Below are 12,725 nucleotides of genomic sequence, written 5' to 3' on the forward strand. Positions count from 1 at the left end.
GTGAGGTGGTTCGGGACGCCGAACTGCGCAACCCAACCGTTCAAAAGCACTTGGGAGCAGGAGTCTGTGGAGGCATCGGGATCGCCTCGGGCCAACGAGTGGTGCAGTCTACCACTGTGAAAAGGTAATGGTTATCTCGGTAAACAGGCAAGGGTCCGACGATGTCCACATGTATGTGGCTGAACCGCTCCCGGACGTGTTCAAAATCTTGTATGGGTGCTCTGGTGTGCCTGTGTACCTTGGAAAGCTGGCAATGGATGCAGGTTCTGGCCCAATCCGGTCTGCTTCTGAAGCCTGTGCCAGACGAAACGTTTTGCCACCATACGGACCATGGATATGGTGGAAGACTTACCTGTGCCACTGCTGGGGAACCACTGGTCACAGGGTGCCCATGGAGACATTGCATAGGATGGTGCCCTCACTGTGAGGAGTCAGGAGATCTTGGAAACGCAGGCCCGCGTCAGAGCTGGTTGAAGTAGAGGCTGGGTGTCAACGCACAAATGGCCAGTCATGAGAATGTGTCGGTGACCATGTTGCCTTTCCCCGGCTTGTGCCCAATATTGGTGGTGAACTCTGGCACAAAGGAAAGGTGACACTGTTGGCAGGCCACCAGGGATCTCTTGCCATAGCGAGCACCTGAGTGAGGGGGTTTGTGGTCGATAAAAATGGTGAAAGGCCTCCCCTCCAAGAAATAGCAGAAATGACACACCATCTGGTACATGCCCAGCAACTCTCGATCAAAAAAAAGCACTATACTTGCGCTCTGGTGGGCGAAGAAATCGGCTAAAGAATGCCAGTGGTTTCCACTGTTCATTCACCTGCTGCTCCAGGATAGCGCCGACAGCTGTGGCAGAGGCATCAACGGAGAGCGCCATATGCAGATCGGTGTGTGGGCAGACGAGCAGGGTTGCCTTTGTGAGGGCATCTTTCATGACTTTGATTGCCCTGCTGGCCTCTGGAGTCCAGGTGAATGTCTTGTCTGCCGAAGTCAGCCAGTCAGGAGAAGAGGGTGCGCAGGTGAGTATTGTGTTGCGCCTGACTCTGCTTGTGACAAGGATGCCGTCCAGGTAAACGAATACAAAATTCAAATCCTGCCCACTGTGTCCATAAGATGCCTGAAGGTCTGGGTGGTGTTCTTGAGCCCGAACGGCATGCATAGGAACTCGAACAAGCCAAAGGGGGCGATGATAGCTGTTTTGGGTATGTCCTCGGGGTGCACCAAGATTTGGTAATACCCGCGCACCAGGTCAACCTTGGAGAATACCCTCGTGCCATGCAGGTTGGCTGTAAAGTCCTGGATGTGTGGGATCTGGTAACAGTCAGGTACTGTCGCGTCATTAAGCCATCAATAATCTCTGTAGGGGCGCCATCTGCCAGAGGCTTTCGGAACCCAAGGACTGTTGCAGCATTGAATGATCCCCAGCTCCTGCAGATGCGAGAACTTTTCCTTCACTATCTGGAGCTTGTCTGGCGGGAGCCGACGTGCCTTGGCATGGACTGGTAGGCCTTGGGTGGGGATGTAATGAAACACCCCGTGGCATGGTGAGGTAGCAGAGAACTGCAACTTGAGGAGGGATGGGAACTCATCCAGGATGTGCTGAAATTTGTCCTTGGGTGTGCTGATCGAGGCCATCTGTGGCTGCTCTGTGTGGGAGGCGTTGAGGAGAACAGATTGAAAGGTATGGGCATCTACCAGTCGCCTACTCGAATGTCGACCAGGAGTCCGTGGGCGAGGATGGCAGTTGGAAGGGACAAAACTGTGAACCTCCATGAGAACTTCCGCTGGCCTATATGGAAGTGGACGGTCTTGTCTCCATACGTCAGGATCTCTGTCGAATTGGCTGCACGGAGCGGAGGTCCTGGAGGCCGGTTCTGGGACTCTATGGCTGTGGCCGGGATGAGGCTGATCTGGGCCGTGGTGTCGGCGAGAAAACGTCGGCCACTGACTGAATCCCACAGGTAGAGGAGGCTGTGTTCTTGGCTAGCCGCCGCAGCCATTAACTGTGGCCGGCCTGCTCTTTTCCCTGGAACGAGCAGGGCTGACAACACTTCCGAGTCTTGGCTCCCCAGCACTGGTGGAAGAAGCAGAGGCCTGAAATGGATGACTTGCTTCTGGCTATGCTCTTTGAGGCCCCTGCAGGGGCCCAGTGTTCCACCGTAGCGCTAGAGGTCGTGCCCATGACTCATAACCTGCTGGACTGCTGAGCCCTCCGGGAATCATTCAAGCCATCGCTCCTGAGCCTTTTGAGCGACCTTCCTAGGGTCCACAAAGCACTCCTGGGAGAGTAACATCCGGATGTCTTCAGGCAAATGGTCAAGGAAGATGCGTTCGAAGAGTGGGCAGTTGGTGTGATGCCCCATGAGCGCGAGCATCTCGTCCATCAACTCTATTGGAGTTCTGTCCCATAAGGCGTCGAGGCGCAGCATCCGAGCAGCACGCTGGCGCCTGGAGAGACCGAGGGAGCCAGTGAGCACCTGCTTGATGGTCCCATACTTACCTTCCGTGGGTGGGTGCTGAATGAGGTACAGCACTCGTTTAGCAGTAGCCTGGTCCTGGGGGGCGACCACATGGTAAAACTTGGTCGAATCTGATGAAATCTGGCGGAGGTGAAACTGAGCCTCTGCATGGCTGAACCAGGTCTCTGGTTCCTGAACCCAGAAGTCAGGAAGCTTGATGGCTATAGCATTGATCATTCATGTTGAGTTCAAAGACGTTTGAACCTGTCGGGTTCACCAATTGTAGCAGCGGCTATGTTGCTAACTGAAGGATTGCATAACCAGATGGGTTGAGTTCAGTGAGCAAAAACTGATTTATTGCAGGCTGCCTGTCTGGTCTTATATTCTCAGCCTGGACCTGGCTGAGAACCGCGCTGGGGGGTCCCGACGTAACTGGGCATCACGTGGGTCCCCAAGTGCAGGCTTCTGAGCTCTTTTCCGAGGTCAGGAGGAAACCCCCCCCCCGACGGCACCATTTTGGCCGGCTGCCCCACCTCGTGCATGACAAGCGGGGCCGATTCGCCTGCCTAATGGCGTACGGCCACATAACCATCATTGCATCTGCAGGTTCCTCCTCTTCCACAGAGCCATTCAAATGATCAACATTATAGATAATTACCCCTCCCAAGTTTACAGAAAGGAAACATCTGACTGGGGTAAGGAGCATCAACCTGGGCATTACCATTTCAAACACCTGCTATGAGCAAAGTACGACCAAGGTACTCCACTGGCTGAATATTTGTTCCCATCTTTAAAGGTTTGTTACTTTTGAAAACAAATTTTAAAGTTTTTTTTAAAACCTATTTATTCTTCTTTAATTTCCAGTTGCTTAAATTCTGGATACCAGGGGTTTTATTCTAGTATCAATATTCTTCAGCAAGATCTATTAACTGGGGATACTAAGCCAACTTAAATAATGATTCTTGGAGAGAGAGAGAAAGGCCAAAGTCTTGTACAACATGTCTCACAAATCTAAGGGAAAAATAGTATTGTAAAGTCTCAAACTATTACAAAGCTCATCAAGGACACAATGCACTAGATTTTTATGAAAATAAGGCTATTACTACAACCATAATCCAGATCCAGTTACATTTCACACTTCCAACATTTGGAAACTGATGAGAAAAAAAAACACAAGCTGCCCTTTGTTTTGCATAGGACTTTACTGTTGCCATTCAAGTGTCAATTTCTGTTCGAGTACAAACACGTCTCAGATTAACCCCATCACTTCAGGCCCAGAATGGAAGGCACATACACATATCAACACATGAGGTAATGTACTGAAGAACACAAGCTGGATTACTGATTTTAAGTACAAATTTTACATTGCTGCACATTGTAACGATAATGCGCCCAGCTATAATGTAGCCGTTTGACATGGAAATGACCCATTCAAGCTTAGGTGGTCACTCTCCCATGACAGATACGCAACAAACCATCACGTCTGCCCGCAGAAATGACACTTCTTGGGTGTGTGGCTGGAGATGAGCAATTTCACTCAACTTCACAATAGGCCTCACCGCAAGTCGGAAGTTCTACCATGTCCAACTCAATAGTCAGTAACATCCATAATGTATCTGATGACATTCAAATTGTAGTTAGGACAATGAACCAGATACGACTTAATTCTAACACAAAAATGTGCTTTTTTTTTGGTAGGAATACACATAGAACTACAAAGTTTAAAAGACAACACCCTCTAGTATCATGTTTTATTCCAGCAAGAGTAGAATGGCATTGTCGTGCGAATAAGATGTGCACGTCGTAGTAGAATTAAATATTATACATCAATAACAAAAACAAACATCTTGGAAAAGCAAGCAAGAGTGAAATTACAATAGGGAGCTCATGTGAATACCTATACTAGCTGAGAGTTGATGGATTAATTAGTCCATTTCAATCTTGTAACATTCTCTTTGAATTTCAGTGCACCGAAATTCAAATTGTTTTTGTTTGCATTGAAGAATTGACTTTACATTTCAAAGCCACTGCTTGGTGGGGAAGAGGCAAAATGTCTTTTTCACATTAACTCCACCTCTCCTATAAAGTATTGCTTCAAGTTCAGGCAACGTACAAACTTAAAAGCAACGCACAGAGGACTGAACATTGGACGCCAACCCGTACATTAAAAATGAGCTACTTAGCAAGTGGCAATTTATAACAATTCAAGGACGTATCGAAAGATATGGTCCTCTTAAGTAGATCAATTGTGGTTTAGAAGTCCACCACAGAACAAGTGAACAATGTAAAACAAACGTGTTTTGAAAGGTGGAGATTCCATCTGCAAGTGTTTAACCAAGTACATTACCCCAGTTACAAACTGGGTACAATTATTTACTCTATATACTAGTGTAATCATTGATACTGTGCAATAGTTGACCCCACCCCCTTTTTTGGCCCAATAATTGGGTGTTTTTGTATGATCCATGTGAAAGTTGATCTCTCTTCCCCCCGCTACTTTTTAGCCCAAGTGGTCCAAAACAATTTAACGATTACACGAGTATACGGTAATCAAATCTGGATTCTCAAAATAGCACAGGTGGAAAATTATTACAGTAAATGAAGTTGCTGTTTTAACAGGAGCAATCTTCATCCTGAGAAAAGTTACTATACTTTTTATTAACCACCCAGAAAACATTGCTGAATAGAAGCCAGAGATAATGTACAGAAGCCTCATGTGATATTTTAAATTAACACACTGCATTGTGGTGTATTGTCCCTGAGAGAGCCTGTGCTGTGTAGTTTAATGTGGAAAAACTGCAGCTCACACAATCACATATATCCTTAAATAAATTATTCAAAACATACATCAGCAGAACACTCTCATCCCAAACATCGACAAGCAATTCTATTTTGGAGCGCTGGTCTCACAACAGCACAGCAGATACTTCAAAACCTTTAGTTGTCATCATATTCAAGAAAGTATAATACTGTCCACAAACTTACATGTTTTCAGTTACAAAATAAAATTGTATAATTCTAATCAGTTCAGCACCACACTTTGTTGACCCAAAGTCAAACTTTTGTCCTTTAATAACAAGGCATTCAGTACAAGTTAGTAGGTAGATTGCTCTTGAAAGCCCCAGTTACACTAGTATAGGTTCAGTGCAGCATTAATATTTAATCAGAGCATCTGACAAGCACCACATTTAGCTTCTTTTGAGAAACACTTAGATAACTACATGAATAGAGGGGGATTGGAGGAGCATGGACACCTCCTCTCCTCAAGAAGCATTTGCCAATTCAGGACTGGAAAGAGTTAATCTACAGAGTAGAAAACAAACAGTATTTTGTGAAAGCTTTAAAAGAGGTTGGAATGGAGTCAATAGACTGCAAAACCAAAAGGCCCAAGATTCATCAGGAAGAGTTGAAATGGAAGAAATCAACCACAAAAATAACGTTTGTCCCAAATGCACAGTAGCACATGTCAACACCTTGAATGCAAAGGTCACTCAGTATAAAAAAAAGTGACTTCTTTTATAACAAAGGACTTATTTTGGTACATTTCAGATTTGTGCATGCAATCTGGATTGCATGTTATTTTTGTGTGTGTGCATGCCCGTGATTAGTTCTGCTACACGGTTTTGGAGTACTTTCCTGAAGCCAAGCTCGCTTTATTGTGGCTAATTATGTGGCATTGTGGGTTACAAATTTCAATTAGTGCCCACAAGTACATAGCGCATGTTCATTAGTAAATCGCAAGGTGATAAATGCACCAATACATCATCCAGGACATTGTTGGAGCTCATAAGACACGGGATCTTCCGCAACAGGCTGGGAATGTAATCAGCTGTTTAAATGTAGGACAAGAATTGCAGATTCATGAATGGGAAGGGTGTAGAATGATATGGCCCAAATGCAGAAAAAATGGAACTAGCCTAGAATACCAATTTGGCTGACGTGGACAAATTGAGCTAAAAGGTTCTAGTCTGTGCAGTAGGACTAAGAATGATCAAATGTTTAATAAAGATGATTCTTAAAGATAGGATCGATGAGCATTTGGAGAAGTCCAGTCTACTCAAGGATAGTCAGCATGGGTTTGTGAAGGGAAGGTCGTGCCTCAAGAGTCTGAGGTTTTTTTTTCGAGGAGGTAACAAAAGACAATGAAGAGGGTTGGGCAGCAGATGTGGTCTACATGGGTTTTAGCAAGGCATTTGACAAGGTCTCCATGAGAGACTCATCCAGAAAGTAATGTCGCGAGATCAGTGGAACCACAGCTGTGTGGATTTTAAAAATTGGCTTGCAGGAAGAAAGCAGAGTAGTAGTGGAAAGAAAGTATTCTGCCTAGAGGTTAGTGACTTGTGGAGTGCCGCAGGGATCTGTTTTTGGACCCCTGCTCATGATTTTTATAAATTACCTAGATGAAGAGGTGGATGGGTGGGTCTGTAAGTTTGCGGATACAAGAAAGTTGGAGGAGTTGTGGATGGAACTGAAGGTTGTCAAAAGTTACAACAGGATACAGACAGGATGGAGAGTTTGGGTGGAAAAGTGGCAGATGGATTTCAAACTGGATAAGTGTGAGATAATGCATTTTGGAAGGACAAACCAGAAGGGTGCGTGTAGGGTTAATGGTCAGTTAACTAGGAGTATGATGAACAGAAGGACCTTGGGGTTCAAATCCATGCATCACTCAAAGTCGCCTGCACATTGATAAGATAGTTAAGAAGGTTTATGGGATGCTGGGCTTCATTATAGGGGGATTGAGTTCAAGAGTAGAGAGGTCATGTTTCAACTCTACGAATCTCTGGTGAGACCACACCAAGTATTGTGTTCCGTTCTGGTCATCTCATTATAGGAAGGACGTGGAAGCTATGGAGAGGGTGCAGAAAGAATTGGAAAACAAATCTTATGAGGTAAGATTTATGAGGTAACTGGGACTTTTCACTTTGGAGTGTAGAAGGATGAGAGGAGACTTGATAGAGGTCTACAAGATTATGAGAAGCATAATTAGGAAATAGGCTGCCCACCCTAAGGCAGGATCAGCAATTACCAGAGGACATCTGTACAAAGTGAAGAGAGGGAAGTTTTTTTTTAAATATACACAGAGAGCTTTGGGGGCCTGGAATGCCTTGCCAGGGATGGTGGTGGAGGCTGAAACATTGGGGGCATTTAAGAGACTTTTAGACAGACACATGGGTGAAATAAAAATAGAGGATTATGGGGTAGGTAGGATTTAGGTTTTTTTTAAAAAGGAAGGAAAACATGGGTCAGCACAACATCAAGGACTGAAGGGCCTGTACTGTGCTGTATTGTTCTATGTTCTTTAATAGAAAGTTATCTGAGCAAAATTTTAAGATCAAAATCATAAAAGAGAATGGGAAGGGAATAGAGTTAAAAGAAAGGATTAAAAGGCAAGAAGTTGCAAATCTCTCAACTCCCATTAAAGTAGAGGGCAGGAGAAAAAAAGAAAAGCAAAGGCATTTTGTAGAAACATTACCTGTAGGTGATCCCAGACAAGGTGACTTTATTAGGTGTGTGTTGATTATATTGGGGCCTGACCTAGCAAACAAGTGCAGATAAATAGCATTGATGGAGATGGTTTTGATGAAGACACTGTTACCTTAAATATAGATTGAATGACTATTAGTGAGGCTAGTAATGTAGCTCCAAGTGGGGACCACAATCCAGTGGTCAAATTATGGTAGTGTTGGATTTGGACAAGGTATTAGCTAAGGTAGTATTTCTATTTTTTGACTGTTGAATAAAGCTAATATATTATCTGATCAAGGTGTGTGCAGTAAAAACAAACCTGATGAATAAGACCATTGACCTTGTGTGGAGGCATGTGAAGCCTAGCAAAGAGACAACTTTTCATTGATGTCAAGTGTAACAATAGGTAAAAAGAGAGGTCTTCAACTCTGGGCCCAGAAACATGCCTGCAAGGTCTTGGAACTAAGGTTCAGGAGTTGTACGAAAGGATAAGACTTTGTTGAACTAGGATATTACAAGTAAAGGTGAAAAGAACCAGGAAAAAGCAGGCATTCAAAGGAAATTTCTTGATTGGGGAGAAAACCCAGAGTAATCTGTAAACTTAGTAGCAATTCTTTACAAACTGGCAATGAAGGCAATTATACCCACTTAAATCTTGAAGCATTTTCCCCAAGTAAAGCCACACACAAAACACTGAGGGAACTCAGCAACCACAGAAGGCAAAAGATACTCAACGTTTTGGGCCAAGACCCTTCATGAAATTCAGGCATCTGCTCCTTTCTTGTTATTCCCAGACCTTAGATTATCTATTGCTTTCCATGGATGCTGCCTGACCTGCTGAGTTCTCCCAGCATTTCGTGTGCTGCTCCAATTTTGCAGCCCCTCCTGTTTAACTTCCCAAGTGAGATGGATTCAAGCAATAAAGGGTCAATCCACTCAAGTTCCAATCTTAGTCAGGCCAAGTCAAGCCCACACAGCTGAGTGCTGCAGGCTGGGATATGCAGGTGTGGTAAAGGGTTTGCTACTTCCTCATTGGCACATTTGCATTTCAATATGCCTGTATGCATCCACAAAGCAAGCAAAGCACTGGGGTTCTCCTAGCCAATGTAACTGAGGCTTAATTAGGGAGGAAAGCAAATGCCCAAGCTCCTTTACATGTGCCTACCAAAAAAAACGTGAGCCAAGCAGAAAGTGAGAAAAAATCCTGAATGACGTTTTCTTGTTGGCGCATGGAACAACTTTTATTTTAAAAGAGCCACGCTCAGAATGGAGAGGCTAGCTAAAATGAAAACCTTGTGCGGTGAAGTGCACAGTTTGTCCAGTGTTATTGTTAATGCCGTCTGACTGACCCAAACACCCGGCTTTCCTGAAGTGCTTTAATAGTTGCATTGGCGTCGGGGCGGCTGGTACACAATTTTGCCTTGGTGTTTGGTCCGGTGGGAACGACACTCCCTTGCAAGGTTCTGCCTCTGAATTCTGTTACGGCTCAGCTGACGCTTCTCAACCCGTTGTCTTGCCCGTTGGATGCGGCGGACCTGACCTGCCGCCTTCTGCAAGATGACATTTCGCCCCAAAACTGCCGCAGGAGCTGGGGGTCCCCAATGCTCTACCCTGGTCTGAGCTGCGCTTCTGCAAAGAGAAAACAAAGGAATGATTCAAACTTTCTCCGCAATCAGAATTTTCAAACACAAAGCCTTCAGCCCATAATATTCAAATTTCCCTTGACAATCTGATGGCATAATAGATGTAAAAGAGGCATTTTTACATTTATCAGGATAGTTACCATATTTGATGGCATACAAGACCCCTCACCATTTTACACCCCCCCCCCCCCCACCAGGTCTTGTAAGTGAAGGTGATATTTTGGTACTGCCATTTTGGGCACTGAAATACAAATTTCATCCACAAGATGGCGACAGGAGGAAAGTGCTCAAGCTACATTATTGCATACAATCTCAAAGTTGTCAGGTTAGCTAAGGACCACCATAATAGGGTGGCAGCTAAAGTTTTTGGAGCATTGCCCACAGCAAAAATGGTTTGTGCATGGAGAAAGCAAGAAAAAAAGGCTGGAGGCTGCTAAAAGGGGGAAAACATAACCTTTGTCATCTAGCCCCATATTGGCCACAATATGAGGAGGAGTTTAAAAAAATAGGTTGATAAATGAAAGGGAATCAAGGAATTGCATTTCTACCAGGATGATAATTCATGAGGTCAGGAGATTAGGAGAAGATCAAAAACATAAGGAATTTGCTGGAATCAGAAGGTTGGCGTTACCAGTTCACGAAATGGCACGATTTATCATTGCGTACAAAATCACCACACAGAAAATGCCAATGAATTATGAAGACAAAATATTAGAATGCCATAAGTTTGTAATAAATGCACAAAAAGGAGCTTGTTTTGAACTGGGCCAAATAGGGAACATGGATGAAGTTCCAGTAACATTTGATGAACCATCCAACAAAATTGTTAAAGGAGCTAAAACCTTCGTAGTAAAAACCACTGGTCATGAAAAGTCACACTCTACAGTAGTTCTGCTCTGTTGTGCTGATGGCACAAAATTGCCACCGTTTGTAAATATTTAAAAGAAAGACTCCCCCAAAGGAAATTGCCACACGGCGTCTTTGTTGAAGTTCATCCAAAAAGGCTGGATGAACAAAGCTGAAATCAATTCATGGTGACAGAAAATAAGGCGAAGGTGTCCCAATGAACTCTTCAAACACACCAAAAAAACCTGCACTTCTAGTCTGGGATCAGTTCATTTGAAAAAGGTGCAAGAACTGAAAACCTAGATGGCTGTTATTCCTGGAGGTCTTACGAGCCAATTGCGGCCTTTAGATGTGTGTAGGGATACAGCATGGTAACTAGCCCTTCCAACCCATGCCACCCAAATACACCCATGTGACCAATTAATCTACTAACCCTGTATATCTTTGGAATGTAGAAGGAAACCAGAGCACCCGGTGGAAAAAATTCAGATTTGTCAGAGTAGATACATGACAACACATTCAATCCGAAAATTATTTTTCCTGCAGGCAAGGTACATCAAGAACAAGCAAACTCCATGCAGGCAGTGGCGGATTCGAACCCTGGTCACTGGCTCTACAACAGCATTGGGCTAACCATCACATTGAAATTTTTGCACCAGGGGAGAAGGGGCATCCGATCATGGAGGCTTTTCCCTCACGCATGTAGTGCTTACCCATCATTGATCTTCTCGCTTGCCTCCTCCAAAGTGCTGATGTTGGTGTTGCTGTCAGCATAAACAGACATGCTCGGGTGCTCAATGAGCAGGTTCTCCAGCGGGCTGCTCTCCACTTGTATTTCATCTTGGCCTTCTGCAGTAAAACAGGGGGGAGGGGTGACAAACCAACTCTCTGCCAAAGTGCAGGGCGAAGTCTGCAGAGGACTGGAGTTACTGCTGCAGTGACAAAGCACCTCCAGAGAAGAAGGGGCCAGTGGATAGGTTTCATCAGGCACTGTGGTGCAAACCTTCACCGCCACTTCTTCACTTGAGGAGGTACTGCAATCTAAATTTGCAAGGTGCAGGGAGAGAGGGTGGAGGGCATATGTGATCAGTGGTGTGAATGGTGATTGGAACAGTTTGTGTCAGGCATAAGAATGAGGTTGAATGGGTTTGAAGGGAAAAGGAGGGAAGGGATAAAACAAAACAAAAAAAAACAAAGACTGATTAGTCATTTTTTTCCCCCCCAGAATGATACACATTGTGTTTCTTTTAAATATTAAAAAAAAAACTCAGAAGTCTATCAAGGGCAAACTACTTCAAAACAATTTGCTCAAAATCACAAAACTAACACTGGGCTTCTCTTCCCACCAGTCCAACGAGAATGAACAAGTTGCATGTTAATTTTGGATCAGGGATAATGGGCGGGGTGGGGGGGGGCAGGTAGTGGGTGGAAGGAGACCTCATCTCGCAGAATCTGTATCAGGCAGAGAACAGGGCCAAACTCAATGGAAGCGTGGAGGAACACAAAAATCAAAACAGGAGTTGTTGGGACATTGTGCAAATAGAGAATGTTGGGAGTCAGTGGGTCAGGGAGTACCCGCGGAGAGAAATGGACATGCAACGTTACGGGTCGGGAAACCTATATCAAAGCAGATATCCATAAAAGGTCCTGACCTGAAACATTTCTACTCATGACTGGTGCCCGATCCGTTGTGTCTCCAGCTTCTCGTTGCTCACTCAATAGATTTGCAACCTAGATGTGCTCAAATTACCTGGGCCAACCTTCTACACCTCATCTTGCCACCACTTTTGATGACTCGCTCCATCTTAAAGTTTACAAACAAGCAAAAAACATTCACTCTCTCTTCCAGAGGAGTGGTTTACATCTCTAAGCATCAGACAGGTTTTGATCATATATTAACATTTATTTTTCTTTCTACATGAATGCAAAATTATAAATGAAAAATTGGATAAAGTTTCGCAGAAGAAGGGGCTCGGTGGTCAGACATAAAGCCATAGTATTTGCAGAGTTAAATGCTAAAAACAATAGTGAGAGACATTAGAGTTGATAGCTGTTCTGTGTACACCTATCAAGAGGAAATGAAGAGCACGGTGTGAAGCAAATTTCATGTCATACAGGTTCAGCCAATCTCCATAATGCAACTTCTGACTTGCAGGTAACCAATTATCTTATGGTACAAGTGGAAGTAGAATTATGCCATTCAGCCCATCAAATCTGCTCTGCCATTCAAATCATGGCTGATATATTTTGCCTTTCAACCCCATTCTCCTCCCTTTCCCCATAACCTTTGACACCCTTACTAATCAAGAA

At 44.3% G+C, this 12,725-nt stretch overlaps 1 protein-coding gene across 6 annotated transcripts in view; it reads right to left on the bottom strand.

Moving 5' to 3' along the window:
• Nucleotides 1-9,140: 9,140 nt before the first annotated feature.
• Nucleotides 9,141-12,725, bottom strand: part of tp53inp2 (tumor protein p53 inducible nuclear protein 2) — a 29,952-nt gene continuing 26,367 nt past the window's right edge. For 4 of the 6 annotated variants that reach the window (XM_069884252.1, XM_069884251.1, XM_069884254.1 and 1 more), the window contains exons 3-4: nt 11,129-11,456; nt 9,141-9,555 (exon numbers count right to left, since the gene is read on the bottom strand). In XM_069884252.1, coding sequence (XP_069740353.1) covers nt 9,303-9,555; nt 11,129-11,456 — 581 coding nt within the window. In that variant the 3' untranslated portion in view covers nt 9,141-9,302. Of the gene's footprint in view, nt 9,556-11,128; nt 11,457-12,067; nt 12,187-12,725 lie in introns of those variants that run through there. The other 2 variants (XM_069884255.1, XM_069884257.1) reach the window with 2 other exon arrangements.

This window comes from Narcine bancroftii, chromosome 6 (assembly GCF_036971445.1).
Source record: "Narcine bancroftii isolate sNarBan1 chromosome 6, sNarBan1.hap1, whole genome shotgun sequence".
Classification (NCBI taxonomy): domain Eukaryota; kingdom Metazoa; phylum Chordata; class Chondrichthyes; order Torpediniformes; family Narcinidae; genus Narcine; species Narcine bancroftii.